The sequence below is a fragment of the Pongo pygmaeus genome, chromosome 13 (genome assembly GCF_028885625.2).
Source record: "Pongo pygmaeus isolate AG05252 chromosome 13, NHGRI_mPonPyg2-v2.0_pri, whole genome shotgun sequence".
Taxonomy (NCBI): Eukaryota; Metazoa; Chordata; class Mammalia; order Primates; family Hominidae; genus Pongo; species Pongo pygmaeus.
This window is the reverse complement of record NC_072386.2, coordinates 119,377,509-119,400,678: the sequence shown is the minus strand read 5'-3', so window position 1 is coordinate 119,400,678 and position 23,170 is coordinate 119,377,509. Positions and strand designations below refer to the sequence as shown.

At 58.3% G+C, this 23,170-nt stretch overlaps 2 protein-coding genes across 14 annotated transcripts; one reads left to right on the top strand and one right to left on the bottom strand.

Annotated features, from left to right (window-relative positions):
* The first annotated feature begins 332 nt into the window (after positions 1 to 332).
* On the top strand, positions 333 to 3,617 carry ZDHHC12 (zinc finger DHHC-type palmitoyltransferase 12). 4 transcript variants are annotated; one of them, XM_054501111.2, is made up of 5 exons: positions 333 to 510; positions 1,925 to 2,061; positions 2,400 to 2,477; positions 2,669 to 2,835; positions 2,984 to 3,617. In XM_054501111.2, exons 1-5 carry the CDS (start codon positions 411 to 413, stop codon positions 3,303 to 3,305), a joined length of 804 nt encoding a protein of 267 aa, XP_054357086.1. In that variant the 5' UTR covers positions 333 to 410; the 3' UTR covers positions 3,306 to 3,617. The 4 variants fall into 4 exon arrangements, with proteins under 4 accessions (XP_054357086.1, XP_063506447.1, XP_054357088.1 ...); XM_063650377.1 differs by having other exon boundaries at positions 351 to 510; positions 2,672 to 2,835; XM_054501113.2 differs by having other exon boundaries at positions 351 to 510; positions 2,956 to 3,271.
* On the bottom strand, positions 3,570 to 21,964 carry PKN3 (protein kinase N3). Of its 10 annotated transcripts, none has more exons than XM_054501103.2 (22): positions 21,527 to 21,964; positions 18,940 to 19,180; positions 18,604 to 18,749; positions 17,618 to 17,729; positions 17,419 to 17,546; positions 17,037 to 17,220; positions 11,261 to 11,407; positions 11,072 to 11,181; positions 10,817 to 10,960; positions 10,339 to 10,414; positions 10,095 to 10,263; positions 9,797 to 9,899; positions 9,596 to 9,663; positions 9,225 to 9,288; positions 9,000 to 9,091; positions 7,546 to 7,722; positions 6,103 to 6,165; positions 5,863 to 5,939; positions 4,657 to 4,799; positions 4,468 to 4,575; positions 4,202 to 4,282; positions 3,570 to 4,112 (listed from the first exon to the last, which is right to left on the bottom strand). In XM_054501103.2, the coding sequence occupies exons 1-22, from the start codon at positions 21,548 to 21,550 to the stop codon at positions 3,879 to 3,881; spliced, it is 2,691 nt and encodes an 896-aa protein (XP_054357078.1). In that variant the 5' UTR covers positions 21,551 to 21,964; the 3' UTR covers positions 3,570 to 3,878. The 10 variants fall into 10 exon arrangements, 9 of the variants coding, with proteins under 9 accessions (XP_054357078.1, XP_054357080.1, XP_063506443.1 ...); XM_054501105.2 differs by having other exon boundaries at positions 3,570 to 4,091; XM_063650373.1 differs by lacking the exon at positions 21,527 to 21,964 and adding an exon at positions 20,998 to 21,519.
* Positions 21,965 to 23,170: the final 1,206 nt, after the last annotated feature.

Genomic DNA, 23,170 nt, shown 5'->3' with positions numbered 1-23,170 from the left:
ATCACATCTCTGAAATGGGTACAATTTTGCCTCCCGGACTCACAGCAAACCGCTGGATCTTTGAAGCGCCCAGGGAGCTACGCGCATGCGCGAGGCCGCGGGGGCGGGCACAGGGGAGCGTGGGGGAGGTGCGCGCGCGCTCCTGTGCTTTCAAAAGTTACCTGGTGGGTGGGGCTGGAGTTGGGGGAGTTACCAGCTGCGCGCGCGCCAGCCCCTCCCTCACCCTCTTCAGGCACCTGTTGGCTTGAGGGTCCACTCGGCCGCAGCTGCCACCCAATAGGCAGCCTCCCTTACCCAGTCCTGCCCCGCCCAGCGCCTAGATCCACCAATCCGAGGGCGCCCGCGTTCCCCTCCCTCGGAGAGCCCGCCCCTCTGGCCGCTTCTTCCGGGTGGGGCCCCGGGCCGAGGCGATGGCGCCCTGGGCGCTCCTCAGCCCTGGGGTCCTGGTGCGGACCGGGCACACCGTGCTGACCTGGGGAATCACGCTGGTGCTCTTCCTGCACGATACCGGTGAGCCGGACCCCGAGCGACCCCGGACCCACCCGATCCCGCGTGGTTCCCCAGACGTTCTGGTCTCACTGGGTCTCCCGCCTAATCCCTGGAGATCCTGCGATTGGCCCGATCTCCACCAGCTCCTGAAGCTCTCTCCCCATCTATCATTCCAAGAGCCACCTGCTCTCCGCCTGATACCCCGTTGATCCCTAATTAATCCCAGCATCTTCCTGATCATTGCCAAACGCCCTGTCCATCCCAGGACCCAGCCGGTGCCCACCAGATCCAAGGACCGACTTGAGCCCCATGTCCCCTGATCTGGGACCCACATGATCCTTCCCAGGAACTGACCCCAAATCTTCCCATCCATACGATTAGGAGGCTTAACTAGATGCAAAGATTGGCATTCTGCCCACGCCCACACCCTCCACACCCCCGTGGCCGCTAGCTGCCCAAGTCCAGGCGAAGCCTCAGGCAAGAGAACACCCCATGGGGTGCGGCCTGTCTCCCATCTTCCCACAGATTAACCCACCCACCTCCATTTCCCTCATTCTTCTTAGTAGCCCCCTACCCAGCGCCTCACCTGCCACGGGCAGCCTCCCCCACTGTCCCCCACAGCAGCCCCCAGCCCTCCTTCCGTGGCGGTCCAGCCTCAGTTTCTGGACTGAGGCCCCTTCTGGCTTTCCTCCCAAGACAGACCTCCTCCACCACTTTCACCCTTTAGCCTAAAAACTTGCTCAGGTCTCCGTATCAGAAAACGAACCCCTCAAAACCCACCCTTTCTTCTCTGCTCCCCCTTACAACCAAGGGACACGGGATTTGTCTACACTCTGCTGTCTGGTGGTCTCATGCCCCTCACCTTGCCCTGCACCCTACCTCCCCAAAATCCTGTCACCTCCATGGGCTGAAGCCCGCTGGACCCTTCCTTATGCCCCTCTGCAGCATCTGAGCCTGCCAGCTGCACCCTCCCCACTGTATCTCTCTCAGGCATTTCAGACCTAGCCAGTCTCTCACCATTGCAGAGCCAGAGATGCTGGACCCCTCCTCCCTCTTTCCCACATCCAGTCAGGTCTGGCTCCCTTCACCCAGCAGTCCCCTCTGTCCATTCCTTCCTCCCTCACTTCCTGCCAGGCCTTTGTAGCTACCCTCTTCTTCCTCCTGGCCAGATTCTCTGCCCCCAGGCTTCCCCTGATCCATTTCTTTAGCAATGAGGTTTTCCAAAACAGATCTGGCTCTATAACCTTCCATGGTTCCCTCTGACCCTCCAGATAAAGTGCAGATGAACTGTTGGCCACACACAACCACTCAGGGAACCAACATCTCCAGGCCTTTGCTCAGCCAGGAACACACTTCCCCACCTCCAACTGCACCCCCGCCCCACCCACTCCTGTTCTACCCGGCCCAGCCTCACTGTGCTCTCCGGCCTCTCCAGAGCTGCGGCAATGGGAGGAGCAGGGGGAGCTGCTCCTGCCCCTCACCTTCCTGCTCCTGGTGCTGGGCTCCCTGCTACTCTACCTCGCCGTGTCACTCATGGACCCTGGCTACGTGAATGTGCAGCCTCAGCCTCAGGTAACCAGGGGCCCCTACTCTCACCAACAGGGACTCAGCAACCAGCACCAGTCTCCATGCCAGGCTCTTGTGGGGACAGTTTAGTGAATCCTCTTGCCAGCCCTAGAGTCCCATCTACAGTAGTGAGGAAACTGCTGGGGCCCAGAGAAGGAAGAGACTTGCAAACATCACACAGCTGCCCTCAGTCCAGGGTGCTCCGCCACACCGCACACCTCCATTCTGCTTGGGATGGGTCCCAAACTCCACACTCAGAGCTAAGCCGGCCCCTAGGGGAGCTGCCCACCAATGACACCTGTCTCCCAAGGGGACCCTGTCTTACACCCCACCCCTCATTCCAGGAGGAGCTCAAAGAGGAGCAGACAGCCATGGTTCCTCCAGCCATCCCTCTTCGGCGCTGTAGATACTGCCTGGTGCTGGTGAGTGATGCAGGGACACCCGTGGGAGAGGTTGGGCCAAAGCTGAGACTCCTCGACCTCTTCCTGCCCCAGTGCCTGGGCCTCACCCCTCCTCCAAGAAGGCCTTCCAGAATCAGGCCCTGATTCCTTCCCTCAGTGGTGGGCCCACAGCAGGGCTGGCACTGAGCCTCCACCATCCTCCATGCCCACAGCAGCCCCTGAGGGCTCGGCACTGCCGTGAGTGCCGCCGTTGCGTCCGCCGCTACGACCACCACTGCCCCTGGATGGAGAACTGTGTGGGAGAACGCAACCACCCACTCTTTGTGGTCTACCTGGCGCTGCAGCTGGTGGTGCTTCTGTGGGGCCTGTACCTGGCATGGTGGGTGCTGCTGCCCGGGTGTAGGGGGAGGGTGGAATGAATGCTCCCACAGGGGTGGACAGAGCCAGGACTCCCAGGGACCCGGCACGGGGAGGGAAGGGCTCCCCTGCCCTCCCCCAGCACCAGGCCCCTGTCCCCTGCACCGCAGGTCAGGCCTCCGGTTCTTCCAGCCCTGGGGGCTGTGGCTGCGGTCCAGCGGGCTCCTGTTCGCCACCTTCCTGTTGCTGTCCCTCTTCTCGTTGGTGGCCAGCCTGCTCCTCGCCTCACACCTCTACCTGGTGGCCAGCAACACCACCACCTGGGAATTCATCTCCTCACACCGCATCACCTATCTCCGCCAGCGCCCCGGCAACCCCTTCGACCGAGGCCTGACCCGCAACCTGGCCCACTTCTTCTGTGGATGGCCCTCGGGGTCCTGGGAGACCCTCTGGGCTGAGGAGGAGGAAGAGGGCAGCAGCCCAGCTGTTTAGGGTTGCTGGAGGCCGGGCTACCGTCTTGTGCCTGAAAACCACAGGGCCTGTCCCCAGCTGGGGTGAGCCCTCGGAGGGCCTGGGGCCCTCACTCCTGCCCACGCCTCCCAGGCCCCAGAACGGAGCTTCAAGTCAGACAGATCCCTGCCTTGGTGGGCAGTTCTGCCTTCCAAGGAAGAAGGGGAAGAAAAGAACCTGTGGGCGGCTCACGCCCAAGCAGACCCCAGGCTCCACCCCAGCCCTGCCCAGGCTGCTGCCAGTGCACACTTTTACAAATTTAATATAAAGCAAGTCCAGTCTTAAAAAGACAAACCATATCACTCCTTGCTGCGGCACCCTTTCTGGGCCAGGTCTCGCTGGGAGGTAGAGGAGGGCGAGCTGGAGGCGGAAGGGACACACTTTGCCCAGTGACACTGAGCAAGCCCACAACAGTGGCCCCATGGCTGCCACCTCGAATCCCAAGGGCTCATAAGTACCCAGCAAGGCCTGGACCTCCAGGCAGGGCGCACAGGTAGGCGAGCAGAGGCTCTAACAGTCTGTGGAGGAAGGGGACAGAGGTGCCAGGAGATGCCCTCAGGGTTCCAGGAATCGCTCTGACACAAAGTCGAAGTCCTGGAAGGCGGCCTGTTGGCGGGCAGTGAGGAGGCTGTGGGGTGCAGGTGGGGTCAGGGCAGGCGGCAGCCCTGTGAACTCGCCCTCAAAGTAGCGCAGGTCCGCAGGGCCACAGAGGGTAGGCACGAAGGGGGGCTGGATGGTGCGGGCGAGCAGGGCTTGCCAGTTGGTGGTCTGAGGGCAAAGGAGAGGTGCCTGAGACGGCAGGAACAGCAGCTCCAGGAGTCACTCCATGCCACCTACGCTGCCAGGCACAGGGGACCACCGCCACCCCAGCCGCTCACCCTGAAGAATGGCTGGACCTTGATCTCCTCGGCATCCTGCTCACCCGCCCCGAGGCGCTTCTCCGGGCACTTCTGGAGGAGCTGGGCAATAGGACAGGCATGCACTTAGGGCATTCAGCCCCAGGCACTGCCATCATCCACGGGCCCCAAGCACGCTGGCCCAGAGCGCTCTAAGGCTGGGTGGCGGGGGGTGTGCTGTCCCACGGCAGAAGGCACATGGGCCCTGAGCGGCCATCCAGCCCAGCCCCAGACCCTGCAGTGCTTACCTTCTGAATGAGCTCAAGCCCTTGCACCGACAGAAAGCCGGGGTAGGGGGCGTCCATGTTAACAATGCAGTCAAACACCTCTTCCTCTGTGTCCCCTGGGAACGGGCACTGTGGAGATGGGGGCTCAGCAGGATGCACAGGCCACCCCACCCCAACCCAGAGGCCCAGGAAACACGCTCCAGCACTCACCTCACCCACCAGCATCTCGTAGAGCAGCACACCCAGCCCCCACCAGTCCACAGCCCGTGTATACGCCTCCTGGGTCAGCACCTCAGGAGCCAGGAACTCCGGGGTGCCACAGAAGGTGCTAGTCCGGTCCCCGAAGCCGATCCCTGCAAACCAACAGGCACACCACTAGCTGCTTGGTGTGGCCTATTCACAATAACCTCAACAGCCAAGCCTTATGATGCCAGGGAGCTGAGCCTGTGCCAAGCCCTGCCCTGTACCCAAGGAAGTGGGAATGGTTATGACGCCATTTGACTGCATGCGGAGCCAAGCTCACAGGCTAAGGTCACAGAAGGCAGAACTCAGCTGGGTGCGGTGGCTCACACCTGTAATCCCAGCACTTTGGGAGGCCGAGGTGGGCAGATCATGAGGTCAGGAGTTCAAGACCAGCCTGGCCAACATGGTGAAACCCCATCTCTACTAAAAATACAAAAAATAAGCTGGGTGTGGTGGCATGCACCTGTAATCGCAGGTACTCGGGAGGCTGAGGCAGGAGAATCCCTTGAACCTCAGAGGTAGAGGTTGCAGTGAGCCAAGACTGCGCCATTGCACTCCAGCCTGGGCGACAGGGCAAGACTCCATCTCAAAAAAAAAGGAGCCGGGCGCAGTGGCTCATGCCTGTAATCCCAGCACTTTGGGTGGCTGAGGCGGGTGGATCATGAGGTCAGGAGATCGAGACCATCCTGGCTAACACAGTGAAACCCCGTCTCTACTAAAAAAATACAAAAATTAGCCAGGTGTAGTGGTACTCGCCTGTAGTCCCAGCTACTTGGGAGGCTGAGGCAGGAGAATCGCTTGAACCCAGTAGGTGGAGGCTGCAGTGAGCCGAGACTGTGCCACTGCATTGCATCCTGGGTGGCACAGCAAGACTCTATCTCAAAAAAAAAAAAAAAAGAAAAAAAAAAAAAACAGAAGGCAGAACTCAGTCTCCTCTCCCATCCCTGACCACAGGCTCTCCCTCGGGCCAGGTGCAGGCTGGGGCTACGAGCCTCTAGGACTAGGAAGAAAGGGCCAGTGTGCCCAGCTGTCCCCTGGAATGAGGTCTGGGGTGGTGGAACCAGGGCATCCGCAGGTGAGGAGATTTCCTGGGACATGCCATGTGCCCATCATCCTATTGGCCAGGCTGGGTAAACAAGGCTGGAGATATGGATCCCAATGGGCAGCCCCCACCTTCCTTGCAGAGTCCAAAGTCTGCAATCTTCAGGAATCCCTGGGCATCCAGCAGAAGGTTATCCAACTTCAGGTCCCTGAGGGCAAGGGTGCAGATCAAAGGGACTGAGGGGGGCTTAGACCCAGGGAACAGCAATGGCCCCTGGAGCAGCCCAGGCAGGCGGAGGCAGCGTCTGTGTCCTCACCCACTCCACCCCAACCCCCACCCCCACCCCCGTGCACCCCTGGGACAAAAGTCACCTGTAAATGATCTTCTTCTCGTGTAAGAACTGCAGCCCCAGGACAACACAAGCCACGTAGAAGCTGCAGGGATGGTTATGGGAGAACTCAGGCCCAAGACAGACACCAGGGAGGCAGGACAGGGAAGCACCAGGATGGCCATGGCCGGGGGATCCCGGATGTCCCAGCCAGAATCAGAGATGAGACTGGGACAAGCATTATGCTGAGGGGGTGGGGGTTCTCCAACAGTCCCAAGGTCGCCCCCAGGTTGCTGTGCATTTCCAGCTCACCCTTCCTGGGTCCTTAAATGGTGCCAGGGACCAAGTGTTGGTCCCTGCAGTGGATGTTCATCACGCCTATTTTTTTTCTTTCTTTTTTTTTTTTTGAGACGGAGTCTCGCTCTGTCACCCAGGCTCACTGCGATCTCGGCTCACTGCAACCTCCACCTCCCGGGTTCAAGCGATTCTCCTGCCTCAGCCTCCCGAGTAGCTGAGACTACAGGAACGCGCCACCACGCCCAGCTAATTTTTTTTTTTTTTAGTTTTCGTAGAGACAGGGTTTCACCATGTTGGCCAGGATGGTCTCGATCTCTTGACCTCATGATCCACTCGCCTCGGCCTCCCAAAGTGTGGGGATTACAGGCATGAACCAACGTGCTCAGCCTTTTTTTTTAGATGGATTCTCGCTCTGTTGCCAGACTGGAGTAAAGTGGCGGGATCTCGGCTCACTGCAACCTCCACCTCCTGGGTTCAAGTGATTCTCCTGCCTCAGCCTCTCAAGTAGCTGGGATTACAGACGCGTGCCACCTTGCCCAGCTAATTTTGGTATCTTTAGTAGAGACAAGAGTTTACCATGTTGGCCAGGCTGGTCACGAACTCCTGACCTCAGGTGATCCGCCCACCTCAGCCTCCAAAGTGCTGGGATTACAGGTGCCCGGCCAATCATGCCTATTTTTCAAATAAAGATCTGAGACTCACCAACTGTGGTGGCTCATGCCTGTAATCTCAGCACTTTGGGAGGCCGAGGTGGGCAGATCACTTGAGGTCAAGAGTTAGAGACCAGCCTGACCAACATGGAGAAACCCCGTCTCTACTAAAAATACAAAATTAGACAGGAGTGGTGGTGCATGCCTGTAATCCCAGCTACTCAGGAGGCTGAGGCAGGAGAATGGCTTGAACCAGGGAGGCGGAGGTTGTGGTGAGCCGAGATCGTGCCATTGCGCTCCAGCCTGGGCAATAAGAGCCAGACTCCGTCTCACAAAAAAACAAAAAAAAACTAATGCACAGCTTCATAAGCTGATACCCAGGGTCACAAATGCTGTCAGTTGGTGCCAAGATGTAAACCAAGGCCTCTGACTCCTGCTCCTCTGCTGTTGGGCACTTGGAGAAGGCAGGATGTAGAGAGTGGGCGTAGGGAACCAGGCAAAGTTTGCTGGAAGAGGCAGGCAGGAGGGATGGAACCCACCGGGCCTGCGGCTCGGGGAAGACATCCTCGTGGATCTGCATCATGAGGTCGCCACCAGGCACAAACTCAGTCACAAAGCAGGCATGGCTGGAGGTCTGGAAGCAGGCAAGGAGGGAGAGCAGGAAAGGGTGCCCTGTGCGGCCCACAGCCTCCAGGATCCGCTTCTCGCAGTACAGGCTGCAGGAGAGAGCAAGGGTATTAGAGGGAAGGAAAACTTCCCTGGGCTGTGCCCTGTGCCTTGCACAACACCTTTGGCTCACTGGGGCCCTCAGCCAAAGTGCCAGGCGAGTAGACTGATGGTTTCTTTTTTTTTTTTTTTTTTTTTGGAGACACAGTCTTGCTCTGTCACCTGGGCTGGAGTGCAGTGCTGTGATCTCAGCTCACTGCAACCTGTCTCCCGGGTTCAAGTGATTTTTGTGCCTCAGCCTCCCGAGTAGCTGGGATTATAGGAGTGCGCCACCACGCCCAGCTAATTTTTGTATTTTTAGTAGACACGGGGTTTTGCTGTGTTGCCCAAGCTGGTCTCGAACTCTTGGCCTCAAGTTATCCACCTGCTTCGGCCTTCCAGAATGCTGGGATTACAAGCCTGAGCCAGTGAGCCCAGCCTTTTTTTTTTTTTTTTTGAGACAGGGTCTCACTTTGTTGCCCGGGCTGGAGTGATGTGGTGTGATCTCGGCTCACTGCAGCCTCCACCACTGAGGTTCAAGTGATCCTCCCACCACAGCTTCACGAAGAGCTGGGTGTGCACCATCACGCCCAGCTAATTTTTGTATTTTTTATAGAGAGGGGGTTTCGCCATGTTGCCCAGGCTGGCCTCTAACTCCTGGGGTCAAGCAGTCCTCCCACCTTGGGCTCCTGAAGTGCTGGGATTCCAGGCGTGAGCCACTGTGCCCAGCCTTCCCTTTTTTTTTTTTTTTGTTTTTTTAGATGAGGTCTCACTCTGTTGCCCAGGCTGGAGATCTCTGCTAACTAAAACCTCTACCTCCTGGGCTTAAGCAATCCTCTCACCTCACCCTCCCAAGTAGCTGGGACTAAAGGCGCATGCCACCATGCCTGGCTATTTTTTATAGATGGGGTTTCACCATGTGGTTCAGATTGGTCTTGAACTCCTGGACTCAAGCGATCCGCCTGCCTTGGCCTCCCAAAGTGCTGGGATTATATGCATGAGCTACCGCACCTGGCCATAGAGTGATGGTTTCTATATGTCAGGGGCTCACAAGGGGCTCTGAATGTGCACAGCTACCAATGCCCCCATTTTACAGTAGAGCAAACTGACAGAGAGAAGAGGGGACCTGCCCAAGGAAACACGGTTAACAACTGCAGGTGCCAAAAGAGAATGCAAGCTGGCTGGCCCCATGGGGTCACCTCTCCAAAGCCCCAGGAACCTTCAGCTGCCCTCTGGATGCCACAGCCCAGGCCAGCCATCCTGGGTGCCCTGCGGCACCCCCACACACCTCTCTATCTCGTCCCGGCTGAGAACCTCCTGCTTCTTCAGTGCTTTGATGGCGTAGTATTTCCCTGTCCCCTTGAACTGGACCAGGAGGACCTGGGGCCAGAGAGAGGTTGGGCTCCAGGTGGGCCACACCAGGGAGCCTTTACCGCCCCCACAGATCAGGTCCTCCCGGCTCATGTGATGAGGCCCTCAATCCCGTCCCATACCACCCTCTTCAGCCCACTACCTTCCCAAAGTGTCCCCGGCCCAGCACAGCTAAGCAGCGGAAGTCCTGAAGCCGAGGGGGTTTCCTGCAAAGAAAGAGAGGGTATAAGAAGTCCCCTGGCGCATTGGCTGGGTCCCTACCCAGAGCCACTCCAAGCCTCCCATGCCCAGTCCTGGGCTGTCTCGACCTATGGGCTCGAGAAAGCCCTGCAGTAAGGACTCCTAGAAGCTGGCATAGAGCTGGAGCTCAATAATGTGGGTTTAGCAAATCTGACCCTGAGAGCCAGCCAGCGCATCCGCCAGGGAGCCAGGGAGTAATGTAGGAATGGATACACAAATGTTCAAGCAAGCAGACGAATGTCTCAAACATGAAGGTGCGGAGGATGGGGGTACCTGGTGGGGGAGGCTGGTGGAGATGGCCCACGTCGAGTCCTAGCCTCCATATGGGGACGTTTGGTGCGCTGTGAGTATAGAGGAGCTCAGGGCAGGGCTGGGCTTCCTTCTCTCTTTCCCTTCAGGCCTGCCACCCCACAGCTGGGTGGCCCTGCCAGCCCCAGCCGACCCTAGGAGCCACTAGTCCCTCCAGCCCCTCACCGGAGTCTCCTCGGATGTTGGCTCCTGGGGGAGGTAGAGGCGCGGGGGCTTGGGTGGGGGCATCATCTCTTCGCCCAAGGGGGTCTTCTTGGGCAGGAAATTACTGTAGGGAGAAAGTAGACACAGTGCCCAGCACAGGCAGATGCAAGAGCTGGCAGGATGGACACACTAACCCGAAGCAAGACAGACAGAGGGTTGGGGCCTGAGCAGTGCAGACAGACAGACAGATACCGCCTGGATCTGGAGTCAGGCAGCCACCACAGAGAAGCATGCAGTCTAGGGCGATGGGGCTCCTCACCTGGGAGTGGCAGGGTCAGAGGCCTCTCGCGGTGTTGTTGGGGTCCGAGGGCACCCTTTGGGGGGGCTGGTTATGCTCGGTGAGCTGCAGGGGGGCAGCAGGTTCATGACGAGGCGCCCCCAGGCCGCCATGCCGAGGTTCATCTGCGAAGCCCTCAGGAAATCCTGGCCTGGGAGAAAAGGGGGAGCTTAGTCCCGGGACCCCAGCCCTGCTCCCTCACACATAGCCCCCATTCCCTCCACACCTCTGCGTTTAGAGAAGATTCGTTCCTGCCTCTGCAGCCGGGGCCGCCTCTCAATGACAGGATCGCAGAAGGTCACCTGCAGGGGTAGGGGCAGGGTTGTGGACCAGTCGCCTCCCACCTCATCTGCCATGGCACTTCCTCTGCCCCTGGGATTACAGCCCAAGCCCCCAGGGTCAACAGATGCAAGAGCCAGAAGGACCCAGAGAAACAGATTCAATGTCCTCATTGATACTAGTGGAGAAACAGAGGCCCAGGGAGGAGAGGCACTTTTCCAGGGTCACACCTGAGGTGGGGCAGTCAGGACAAGGACCCAGGCCTCCAGATGCAGCCCTGAGAGAGCGGCTAGGAGCCCTTATTCTTGGAGACCTCCTCTCTGGTCCTCAGTCTCTGCACCTACATGCAGCGCATCGGTCTTGAGGCCTTGCTGGCCCTGACACCCCAGGGTCCCACCAAGTCAGAGGGCGGAGGTGGTGAGCACCTGGGCAAAAAGCAGTCCCTGCGGTACCAGGCTGAGGGACAGTTGGTGACAGGCATTGTCCAGGAAGTCCTCAAGTCTCAGGAAGGCCACGCCACATAGCTGCCGCCAGTCCCGCCAGTGCACCCCAATCTCCAGCTCACGGGCCTGCATTGGGGAGGCCAGGCTGAAGGATGGGGTGCGGAACGAGCCCCGACCTGGGCAGCCTTCCACCCCGCAGCCCAAGGTCACCCCTGGCCACACAAAGGCCAGGCTTACTCGCTCCAGTGGGATGACAAAGGTCTGGTCCCAGGACTGTTCGGCCACCTGCCCCCAGCCCGTCTGCCCCACGACACGGTTGTCCACCTTTAGCACAGCCAGCACCTCGCCTGCAGGGCCAGAGCCGGGGCTCAGGGCAGGTCTGAAGCAGGGGTCTCCTGCTCCCCCCGAAGCTCCTTCCCTACTCACTGGCAAGCTCGCCTCGGCCACGCTGGTGCTTGGCCCTGGTCCAAAGCCAGCCCTCGGAGGGGCTGCTGGCCAGTGCAGCCGCTGGGGAGCGCCCGGGCACGGCTGTCAGCAACTGTTCACAGCCCAGGAGGCGGACCTGCAGTGTCCCTGTGGGGAAGGTGAGCAGGGGGCGTTGTCAGATGCCATCTTCCCACTGCTACCACCAAGGTGTCCTGGGACCCCAGGAAGGCCACCCTCTCAAGGAGGTGGCTGAACCCAGACCGTACCCACCTGAGGCCAAGGCAGCTACCTGAGGAACCTCACTCAGTGTGGCAGCCTAGAGTGCCTGGACGGGAGCCTGCTGACTGTTCTGCAGCTACCAAGCACCATGAGCCCCCTAAAGGGTGCCCTTGGACCCCGATGACACCCCAGGAGGCCTCCGACCTGGACACTTCCAGGTGAGGAGCCACCTTGTCCCAGACTGCACGCTTCTCTGTGGCAGCCGCCTCTTTCCAGGGCAGAGCAACTGGCTCTCCCCTCCACATGCTGGAGCGGCAGGGACATGGGCTCAGACCTCAGACCTCAGCCAGGCTGCACAGAGCCACAGCACATGACAAGATGCTGCCTAGAGCTGGGGCCTAGAGAGCACCGTGGCAAGGATAAGAGCTTGGGACAGGGAGCAGGAAGCCTGGCTTCCTGTTGGGACCCACCTGCTCCCTGGGCCTCAGTTTCCCCATCTGAACAGTGCAGGTGAGTCCCAGCTCTGCCCCACCTCCCCCAATGGATATGAGACGTGTTTTGTCAACAGAGTAAGTTCATGTGTCACATCACTAGAGGTTTGTCTCTCAAAGGGTAGAGAAAGCAGTGGGGATCTAGCAGCTTTTGAGGACACGAAGTAGGCCCAAAAGTATCATTTAGGGAGAGTCCGGGCCTGGGAGTTACACACAGAGAGAACTTGTAAACAAAGGCAGGGGTCCAGGGTAGAAAGATCAGCTTAGAAAGAACAGCTCGGCCGGGCGCAGTGGCTCATGCCTGTAATCCCAACACTTTGGGAGACCGAGGCAGGCAGATCACCTGAGGTCAGGAGTTAAAGACCAGCCTGACCAACATGGCGAAACCCCATCCCAACTAAAAATACAAAAACCAGCCGGGCATGATGGTGGGCACCTGTAATCCCAGCTACTCGGAAGGCTAAGGCAGGAGAATCGCTTGAACCCGGGAGGCAGAGGTTGCAGTGAGCCAATATTGTGCCATTGCACGCCAGCCTGGGCGACAGAGCAAGACTCCGTCTCAAAAAAAAAAACAAAACAAAAACTTGAGGCCGGGCGTGGTGGCTCACACCTGTAATCCCAGCACTTTGGGAGGCTGAGGCAGGTGGATCACCTGAGGTCAGGAGTTCGAGACCAGCCTGGCCAACACGGTGAAACTCTGTCTCTACTAAAAATACAAATATTAGCCAGGCGTGGTGGTGGGCGCCTGTAATCCCAACTACTTGGGAGGCTGAGGCAGGAGAATCGCTTGAACCTGGGAGGCAGAGGTTGCAGTGAGTCAAGATTATGCCACTGTACTCCAGCCTGGGTGACAAAGCAAGACTCTGTCCCCCCACCCAAAAAAAAAAAGGTCCAGGCATGGTGGCTCCCACCTGTAATCCCAGCACTTTGGGAGGCCAAGGTGGGCAGATCACGAGGTCAGATCAAGAACATGGTGAAACCACGTCTCTACTAAAAATACAAAAATTAGCCGGGCACAGTGGTGGGCGCCTGTAGTTAGTCCCAGCTACTCTGGAGGCTGAGGCAGGAGAATGGCGTGAACCCGGGAGGCGGAGCTTGCAGTGAGCCGAAATTGTACCACTGCAATCCAGCCTGGGCAACAGAGCAAGACTCCGTCTCAAAAAAAAAAAAAAAAAAAGAGGCCGGGCGAGGTGGCACACGCCTGTAATCCCAGCACTTTGGGAGGCCAAGGCGGGCAGATCACCTGAGGTCAGAAGTTCGAGACCAGCCTGACCAACATGGAGAAATCCCATCTCTACTAAAAATATAAAAATTAGCCAGGTGTGGTGGCACATGCCTGTAATCCCAGCTATTCGAGAGGCTGAGGCAGGAGAATTGCTTGAACCCAGGAGGCGGAGGTTGCGGTGAGCTGAGATTGCGCCACTGCACTCCAGCCTGGGCAATAAGATCACGCCACTGCACTCCAGCCTGGGCAATAAGAGCAAAACTCCGTCTCAAAAAAAAATGGACAACTCAAGTATCTGGGGTGTTTAGCCAGGGGACAGGATATGGGGTGGCCTTGAGTAATTGAATTCTAGGCCTTTTAACAAGCTGTTTCTTCTGCGTTCCTCAACTTGTCTACTTGGCCATAAGTACTCCCGTGTAAGTCCTTCAAGGCCAAGACACCACCTCCTCTAGAAAACATTCCTTGGGCCGGGCGTGGCTGGCTCACGCCTGTAATCCCAGCGCTTTGGGAGGCCAAGGCGGGCTTATCACCTGAGGTCAGGAGTTCGAGACCAGCCTGGCCAACATGGTGAAACTCTGTCTCTACTAATAATACAAAAAATAGCCGGGCATGGTGGCGTGGGCCTGTAATCCCAGCTACTCGGGAAGCTGAGGCAGGAGAATTGCTTGAACCCAGGAGGCAGAGGCTGCAGTGAGCTGATATCACACCACTGCACTCCAGTCTGGGCGACAGGGAGAAACTCCATCTCAAAAAAAAAAAAAGAAAAGAAAACATTCCTCGATTCCCCAAGGCCTGGTGAGAGGGCTCCATCCAGAGCCTGCATTTCCTCTTCTCAGCTCTGCTCACAATGGAATGGGGTCAGTCGGCCCTGTAGCAGTGTTCTGTGCAGACAGGCACTTGCCTTTCCAGCTCGCACTGTATCTCGGTGGGATACAGCTTCAAAGCCCGTGCTCTTAGATTATTTGTTGATTACGATTTGGCTGCTGCTACAAGGAGACAGATCTCAGTACAAGATAAGAAAATTAACTTTTTTGGCCGGGCGCGGTGGCTCACACCTGTCCCAGCACTTTGGGAGGCCAAGGCAGGCAGATCACAAGGTCAGGCGATCGAGACCATCCCGGCTAACACGGTGAAACCTTGTCTCTACTAAAAATACAAAAACAAAAAATTAGCCAGGTGTGGTGGCGGGCGCCTGTAGTCCCAGCTACTCGGGAGGCTGAGGCAGGAGAATGGCGTGAATCCGGGAGGCGGAGCTTGCAGTAAGCCGAGATCACGCCACTGCACTCCAGCCTGGGTGACAGAGCTCGGAGTCTCACTCTGCTCGGAGTCTCGCTCTGTTTGGAGTCTCGCTCTGTCGCCCAGGCTGGAGTGCAGTGGTGGGATCTCGGCTCACTGCAAGCTCCACCTCCCAGGTTCACGCCATTCTCCTGCCTCAGCCTCCCGAGTAGCTGGGACTACAGGCGCCCACCACCACACCCAGCTAATTTTTGCAATTTTTTTTTTTTTTTGAGACAGAGTTTTGCTCTTGTTGCCCAGGCTGGACTCCAGTGGTGCCATCTTGGCTCACTGCAACCTCCACCTCCCGGGTTCAAGCAATTTTCCTGCTTTAGCCTCCCGAGTAGCTGGGATTATAGGCATGCGCCACCAGGCCTGGCTAATTTTGTATTTTTTAGTAGAGACAGGGTTTCTCCATTTTGGTCAGGCTGGTCTCGAACTCCCAATCTCAGGTGATCCACCCACCTCGGCCTCCCAAAGTGCTGAGATTACAGGCATGAGCTGCTGTGCCCAGCCTATTTTTTTTGAGACGGGCTATCTGTTGCCCAGGCTGGGGTGCAGTGGCGCGATCATGGCTCATTGTACCCTCAACCTCCCTGGGCTCAAGCAAGCCTCCCACCTCAGCCTCTCAAGTAGCTGGGACTACAGGTATGTACCATGATACCTGGCTAATTTTTTTTTTTTTTTTTTTTTTGAGACGGAGTCTCGCTGTCGCCCAGGCTGGAGTGCAGTGGCGCGATCTCGGCTCACTGCAGGCTCTGCCCGCCAGGGTTCACACCATTCTCCTGCCTCAGCCTCCCGAGTAGCTGGGACTACAGGCGCCCGCCACCTCGCCCGGTTAATTTTCTGTATTTTTAGTAGAGACGGGGTTTCACCATGTTAGCCAGGATGGTCTCGATCTCCTGACCTCATGATCCGCCCGCCTCAGCCTCCCAAAGTGCTGGGATTACAGGTGTGAGCCACTGCGCCCGGCAATTTTTGTATTTTTTGTAGAGATGGAGTTTTGTCATGTTGCCCAGGCTGGTCTCAAACTCCTGAACTCAAGTGATGCACGTGCCTCACCCTCATAAAGTGCTAGGATTATACACATGAGCCACCGCGCCAGACCAGAAAACTCTTTTTTTTTTTCTTGAAACAGAGTTTTGCTGTGTCACCCACGCTGGAGTGCAACGGCATGATCTTGGCTTACTACAAACTCTGCCTCCCGGGTTCAAGCAATCTTCTTGCCTCAGCCTCCCCAATAGCAGGGATTACAGGCAGGCGCCACCACGCCCGGCTAATTTTTTTTGTTTCTAAAGATGAGGTTTCACTATGTTGCCCAGGCTCGTCTAGAAATCCTGGGCTCAAGTGATCCGTCCACCTCAGCCTCCCAAAGTGCCGTAATTACAAGCTTGAGCCACCGCGCCCAGCCAAGAAAACTTTCTTTTTTTCTTTTTTTTTGAGACTGGGTCTCAAAAAAACTCCTGAGCTCAAGCAGTCTTCCCACCTCAGCCTCTCAAAGTGCTAGGATTACAGGTGTGAGCCACTGCACCCAGCAATTTTAGTTTAATTTTATTATTTTTTTCCAAGGAAATTATTATTATTATTATTATTATTATTATTATTTGAGACGGAGTCTTGCCCTGTTACCTAGGCTGAAGTGCAGTGGCGCAATCTCAGCTCACTGCAACCTCGCCTCCTGGGTTCAAGTGATTCTCCTGCCTTAGCCTCCCGAGTAGCTGGGACTACAGGCATGCGCCACCACATCCAGCTACTTTTTTGTATTTTTAGTAGAGACAGGATTTCACCATGTTGGCCAGGCTGGTCTTGAACTCCTGACCTCAGGTGATCCGCCCCCCTCAGTCTTCCAAAGTGCTGGGATTAAAGGCATGAGCCACCATGCCTGGCCCAAGAAAATTTTTTTTTTTTGAGATGGCGTCTTGCCCTGTCACTCAGGGTGGAGTGCAGTGGCGCGATCTCGGCTCACTGCAACCTCCGCCTCCAGGGTTCAAGCAATTCTCTGCCTCAGCCTCCTGAGCAACCAGGATTACAGGCACCCACCACCACGCCCGGCTAATTTTTGTATTTGTAGAGACAGGGTTTCACCATCTCGGCCAGGTTGGTCTTGGAACTCCTGATCTCATGATCCACCCACCTCAGCTTCCCAAAGTGCTGGAATTACTAGCGTGAGTCAGCACGCCCAGCCTAGAAAACTTTCTAATAGTCCAAGCTGCCCAGTGCTGGGTATCAAGCTTTCCAGGGCTGCGAGCTTCCTAACACCAGTGCTTTAAGCATTATTCTGGTTATTTATGTAAATACAAGCTACACTGTCCGAGTGCTGACTGTGCTAGGCACTGTGCTTAGCACATCACATGCAACACAGCAACCCTATGAGGCAGGTGCTATATCATCCACATTTTACAGATGGATAAACTGAGGTTTGAAGAAGGAATGTGTTTCCCAAGGTCACGCTGCTAGTGGGTGGTGGGGCAGGATTGGAACTCTTGAACTCTTCATCAGAATTATTTGTGCTTCCGGTCTCCCCTAAAAAAAGGAGAGCTTTGAAGGGGGAGGAACTTCTGGCTACCTGTCAGGGCGGTGGGCTTCACAGGTGTCCCTGAAGGCTGGGGGTATCCAGGCACCGCAGTCCGCAACTCTCGGGCCACTCTGCTGCGCAAAGGGTGGGCAGGAGGCAGTTGCTCCAGCAGCTGCTCCAAGGCCAGCCGCAGGAGGTCCAGTTTCTGGGAGGACTCCTGTAGCTGGGCCTGGGCCTGCAGAGGGCACAATGTAGAGCCAGGTTCGTGGGGTATATGGCAGGGGGCAGCAGCCCAGGTCACCCGGAGCCATCTTCCGCACGAAGTCTCAACAGAGAAGTCCTGCTTCTACACGGCCACCCTCCCTTCCCGCCCCTGCTGAGGGTGGTATGGGAACAAGCCAGCCTTAGGAGAGGGCCAGAGCTGGGGCCTGACCTCAGCCAGTGCCTTGCGGTCCTGTGTTCTCCGGCTACTAAGCAGTTTCACCACGTTCTTGGCGCCCTCAGCCACAGCTGCCTCAACGTGCAGTCGATGCTGTAGCTCCTCCGCCAGCAGCTCAGGCCCTGTGGGAAGGACCGCAGCTCTCAGGCCCTGCTCTTCCCTGCTCCGCCCTCCCTGTGTCTCAAGGCCTCACCTGGCTCCGGGGACCCACTGGCCTCCAAGCTGCTGATCTTCATCCGCAGCAGGGCCACCTTCAGCTGGCTGTCCCGCAGCATCTGCTGGGCGGCTGCCAGGAGCTTCCTCTCCTATGGAGCCGTGGCACAGGCCCATCAGACCAGGCCTGGGCCACAGCTTCCCCCATCAGACCAGGAACTGGAGCCGGGTCTCCCCCATCAAAACAGGGTTAAAGTCAAACCTCTAGGCCAAACACTAAAGTCAAGCCTCCCTTGTTGGACTAGTTGGTGGGTCAGGGGAGCCTTTTCCATCAGAACAACAAGGGCTGGGGTCAAGTTTCCCCTTTCATATCAGGGCTGGGGTCATGCGTCTTCCATCGGATCAGGGCTGGGGATAACTCTCCCCCATCAGATCAGGGCTGGGGTCATGCCTGCCCCCTCAGAGCAGGGTTGATGCTTCCCCCATCAGATCAGGGCAGGGGCTAAGCTAAGCCTCCCCCATTAGATCAGGGCAGGGGCTAAGCTAAGCCTCTCCCATCAGATCAGGGCTGGGGCTAAGCCTCCCCCATTAGATCAGGGCAGCGGCTAAGCTAAGCCTCCCCCATCAGATCAGGGCAGGGGCTAAGCTAAGCCTCCCCCATTAGATCAGGGCAGGGGCTAAGCTAAGCCTCCCCCATCAGATCAGGGCTAAGGTCCTGCCTCCCTCATCATATCAGGGCCACAGCCAAGTCTTCTTGTCAGACAAGGACGGAGGCCCAGTTCCCGACATCATGCTGGGAGTTGGGAGTGGGGCTGGGCTAGGATCCCATTAGACCAGGGCAAGGCCTTCTCTGTCACACTAGAGACTACAGCCATGCCTTCCTCACCCAGCTGGGGTTTGGGGCTGTATTTTCCCCGTCAGGCTGCAGGCTGGGATGGTGTCTCCTTATGAGCCCAATGGCTGAGGTGCATTTCCCTATCAGACCAGGGGCCAGGGTGCCCCTGCCATCAGACTGTGGGGCCTTACCTTGGGGGTGCCACTGGCGCACGTGTGGGTCATGTTCTCAGCCCCCTGCTTCACCTTCAGCTCCACATGCAGCTGCCTCCGGAGAGCCTCTAGGTGCCGAGCCCTGAGCTGCTCTGCCCACGGCCGGGGTCCTGAGGCCACAGGCTCTGTGCACGGGGGTATCGAGCACAGGAGTCCCTCACCCAGAGCCGAGACCCCCACTGTGGACTCTCCTCCTTCCCTTACTGATCTATAGGCAGGAAATGAGGTGGTCTCGCCACAGTGGCCAGGTCCAAGGCCAGGGGCCAGATCGGCCCAGAGCCTTCTGTCCTGAGGGGGTCTCGGCTCCTCACTCACCAGCTGGGCCAGGCCCAGGGCCGGGCAGCAGGATTCGGGCATGCAGCTCCCGCAGCTCGCCATGCAGCTGCTCCAGGCGGCGGTTGGAGGACCGCAGCAGCTGCTGCACATGGCTCAAGTGGCGGCGGTCTGTGGCCGCGCGCCGCAGGTTCTCCACCCCCTCCTTGATCTTCAGCTCTTTCTGGATGGCCCGACGGATCACCTCTTTCTCATCCTCTGGGGGCCACTGGCTCGGCCCAGGCTGCAGAGCCGGTGGAAAGCAGAGGGTGGAGAACAGTCATGGGGAGCAGCGGCCACCAGCAGCCTTTGCTCACTGCAGATGGAGGCGGAGGAAGGGACGGCACCCAGGACTGACTCACACAGGGTTTGGGAAGCCTCTCTCCCCTTAGAGCTCAGGCCTGAGCCAGATGGAAACTCCGAGGCCACTCATCTAGGCCAGGCTCCTGTCCTCCGCCCGTTGGAGAAGGATGGGGCCGGGGGATAGTTCACACGGTAAACGGGTGCCAGGTTCTATTGTAAGAGCTTTGCATATATTACCACATCACTCCTCCCAACAACCCCACCCAGTAGTGGTGGTGATTACCCCCATTTTCTTTTTTTTTTTTTTTTTTTTGAGACGGAGTTTTGCTCTTGTTGCCCAGGCTGGAGTGCAATGGCACGATCTCGGTTCACCACAACCTCTGCCTCCCGGGTTCAAGCGATTCTCCTGCCCTAGCCTCCCGAGTAGCTGGGATTACAGGCACATGCCACCAAGCCCGGCTAATGTATTTTTAGTAGAGACGGGGTTTCTCCATGTTGGTCAGGCGGGTCTTAAACTCCCGACCTCAGGTGATCTGCCCGCCTTGACCTCCCAAAGTGCTGGGATTACAGGTGTGAGCCACCACGCCTGGACTATTACCCCTATTTTCTAGTGAGGAAACTGAGGCCCACAGAGGTGAAGTAACTTGCCCACAGTCAAGACACAGAGGAGGGGCCACCATCTCTCGGGCCCCAGCTGTCCCTGGCAGCCCTGGGTAATCAGGCTGCTCTCTCTGCATCTGGGATCCAAAGTAGAGTCCAGGAGCCACAAAAGCTACGCCGAAGAGGGGTTCACACGAAGCCACATGAGAAGGCAGCCAGGGGCCTGGGAGCCAGGGCTTGTTCCCGATGTCCCAATGCCACAGGTAGCAAAGCAGAGGCACAGAGAGGAACTGGGGAGGTCTCCGGGTGCCCACCCCCTGCTCAGCTCCCGAGAGGAAGTAGAAGGCTCTCTCACGGCTTCACCCAGGTTGGAGCCAGGAACAGGAACACCTCCTTTCCAGCCGTCAGCATTTCAAACCAACCGGTGCCAAAGGTGACCTCAGGCCGGGTAACCCACGATGCCCCGCAACACGGGCTGTTGCAGGGACCCCATCTTACCTCTCTGTGTTCCATCTTCTCCTGAGCCCAGTGGAAGGGGCCGCAAGCCCAGACTCAGGGACCCCCCCACCCCAGACCTCAGCGGGGCCTGCTGGCCCAGCTGTCAGAGGGCAAGGGCGAGGTTCAGGAAATCCTCTGACCGCCCTAGGCCACAGGGCCAGAGCCAAAGACCGGAGCAAACAAAGGTCCCATGGAGCTGGGGGCCCGGCCACCGGGGTCCTGAGTCACCCAGCTGCCGCTGCAGGGCGGAGCCCCGCAGGAAATCGGAAAATGTGTACAAGCTACGTCTGGAACAGGCGGAGGGACCTCCAGAGGAAGGGGGTGGGAGGGGTCAGACCGAGCCCCAGCCCTGAAGGAGGCCTAAACGACTGGCTTGGGCGTTCAAGGAGTCTACACGCACCCCCCAACACCCCCATGGTCCCGTCTGCCCTGGGTTGGAACTCCAACATGGACACACACACCACCTCCTTTCCGCTCTTTGCGGGGACCCACTCCTGTCCGCAAATGCCCCCCTCCCAACCACTCGCTCCGGGACAGGACACCACCTCTCCCTCCTCAGGAGCAGACAGACATGGCCTCGGTCCTCCGGGCCCACGCGCACCTACTACCACCTCTGGCAGGAAACCCAGCCCCCTCCACATTCTAGAACCCGCTATGTACCCAAAGGTTCCCGCCCCGGGGCGGGGGAGGCCGCTCCCCTCTCATCCACGCTCCCCTCGTGCCTCGTGTGCTCCGGGAAGGACTCCTGCCACTGCCAAGCGCGCACAGACTGCGCCCCGCGCTGCGCGCACATTCTAATCCCCCAGGCCCCTGTGCCCCGCCTTTCTATCCCGGCTAATTCCCGTCGGCCTTGGAGCCCCACCGAGGAGAACCGACTTAAGGACACTCTGGGGACCACCCTGGTGGCGCACACTGCGGACTCAGCCGTCCTCGCTCACGGGCTGGTTGGGGTTCAGTGTCCGGGTCAGCCGGGGGCTGATTTGGAGACTCTGCAGGGTCCAGGAACGACCGAACCCGGAGCTCAGGTCTGCTCTGCGAGGGCGTCGCGGGGCCGGGGCCAGGGCAGGGGCAGGGAAGGGGCGCGGGTGAGGGGAGGGTCGGGGGAAGCGGCCGCGGTTCGGGGCTCCGGGGCGATGACCGAGGCTTCCTCGCACCCCCCGGGCCCGCGCGCCCCTCCCGCGCCGTTCACCTGCCGCGGCGCCCCCTCCTCCATGGCGCCGCTCTGGCCGCTTGGGGCCCTCCTCTCCGCCACTGCGGTCCCGGAAGCCGCAGACCCTCCGCCAGGACTTTCAAACTTGAAACTTCCCGGGAAGCGGCGCCGGAGACGCGGGATCGGGCGCCCCCTCCCGAGACCCGCTGGCCCGCGGGACCAGCGCCGCCTCCCGTCCGCGCCGGTCCAGCGCCCGGGACCCCACGCCCGAGGTCCCGCGCCCCAGCGCCTCCCTCGGATCCAAAACTCCGCGGGATTCTGGGCCCAGCAGCCGGGCTTCGGCGCCTGCGGTTCTCGCTGGGCGTGACCGCGCCGCACCCCCGGGTTGGACGCTCAGGAGGCACATCGCCCGCGCCCAGGTCCTCTGGCCTTCCCGGCCGCGCGCCCGCGGGAGCCGGCCAGCTGGGGACAGGGATGGGGGGAATAGCGCCCCCTGAAGGTTGCCGGGTCGCCCAGCCGAGTGCAGCCCGTGGAGCTGGCCGCCTCCTCTAACTTTGAGCCCCTCCACAACCTGGCTCCCGCCTCTAACGCGCTGGGCCTCCTCGACCAAGCCCCTCAAGTCTCTCTTTGTCTCGCACGTTGTTGGTGTAATGCGGGCTAATCCAATATTGTCTTTCTCCTCGGAGTGGTTGGCCCAGACTAGATATTAGTCACTACAAGAACGTATACTAGGCCAGGCGCAGTGGCTCACGCCTGTAATCCCAGCAGTTTGGGAGGCCGAGGTGGACGGATCACGAGGTCAGGAGTTCGAGACCAGCCTGGCCAACATGCTGAAACCCCGTCTCTACTAAAAATACAAAAATTAGCCGGTCATGGTGGCGGGCGCCTGTAATCCCAGCTACTCAGGAGGCTGAGGTGGGAGAATCGCTTGTACCCGGTAGGCGGAGGTTGCAGTGAGCGGAGATCCTGCCACTGCACTCCAGCCTGGGCGACAGAGCGAGACTCTGAGACTCCGTCTCAAAAAAAAAAAAAGGTTTTTAAAAAAAGAACGACTGTCGGGCGTGGTGGCTCACGCCTGTAATCCCAGCACTTTGGGAGGCCAAGGCGGGCTTATCACCTGAGGTCGGGAGTTCAAGACCAGCCTGAACAACCCAGAGAAAGCCGGTCTCTACTAAAAAATACAAAAAAATTAGCCGGGCGTGGTGGCGCATGCCTGTAATCCCATGGTGGCGCATGCCTGTAATCCCAGCTACTCGGAAGGCTGAGGCAGGAGAATTGCTTGAACCCGGGAGGCAGAGGTTGCGGTGAGCTGAGATCGCATAATTGCACTCCAGCCTGGGCAACAAGAGTGAAACTCCATCTCAAAAAAAAAAAAAAAAAAAAAAAGAACGTATACTTGTGGAAAAGTAAATCCGCACCCAAAATTATGATAAATTACAAATTACAGATGAATGAACCAGACCTCTCTCCGGCCCATCCCTTACTCAGACTGAGTTTGCTGGTTCAGCCCGTGCCACTTTTTAGGGCTTTACCCTAAAAAGCCCATCCATCCACACGGGAGAAAAGACATTTACACCTGGTGAAATAGCCACCACTATTTCAGCCCAAGGGAGGTGTGCTGGTCACTGCCTAGTCTATGGCGGGCCATTCAGCCCGTCCTGGCATCCTGCGTTTACAGGAGGT

Excerpts from the sequence above, each read along its gene's own strand:
- ZDHHC12 (XM_054501111.2), top strand. The coding sequence starts at position 411 with ATGGCGCCCTGGGCGCTCCTCAGCCCTGGGGTCCTGGTGCGGACCGGG. Across the intron at positions 511-1,924 it reads GCTCTTCCTGCACGATACCG|AGCTGCGGCAATGGGAGGAG; the intron begins GTGAGCCGGACC and ends CGGCCTCTCCAG. Across the intron at positions 2,478-2,668 it reads GTAGATACTGCCTGGTGCTG|CAGCCCCTGAGGGCTCGGCA; the intron begins GTGAGTGATGCA and ends CCATGCCCACAG.
- PKN3 (XM_054501099.2), bottom strand. The coding sequence starts at position 19,050 with ATGTGCAGCAGCTGCTGCGGTCCTCCAACCGCCGCCTGGAGCAGCTGC. Across the intron at positions 9,900-10,094 it reads TCTGACCCTGCCACTCCCAG|TAATTTCCTGCCCAAGAAGA; the intron begins GTGAGGAGCCCC and ends TTCTCCCTACAG. Across the intron at positions 9,289-9,595 it reads CCACCAGCCTCCCCCACCAG|GAAACCCCCTCGGCTTCAGG; the intron begins GTACCCCCATCC and ends CTTTCTTTGCAG.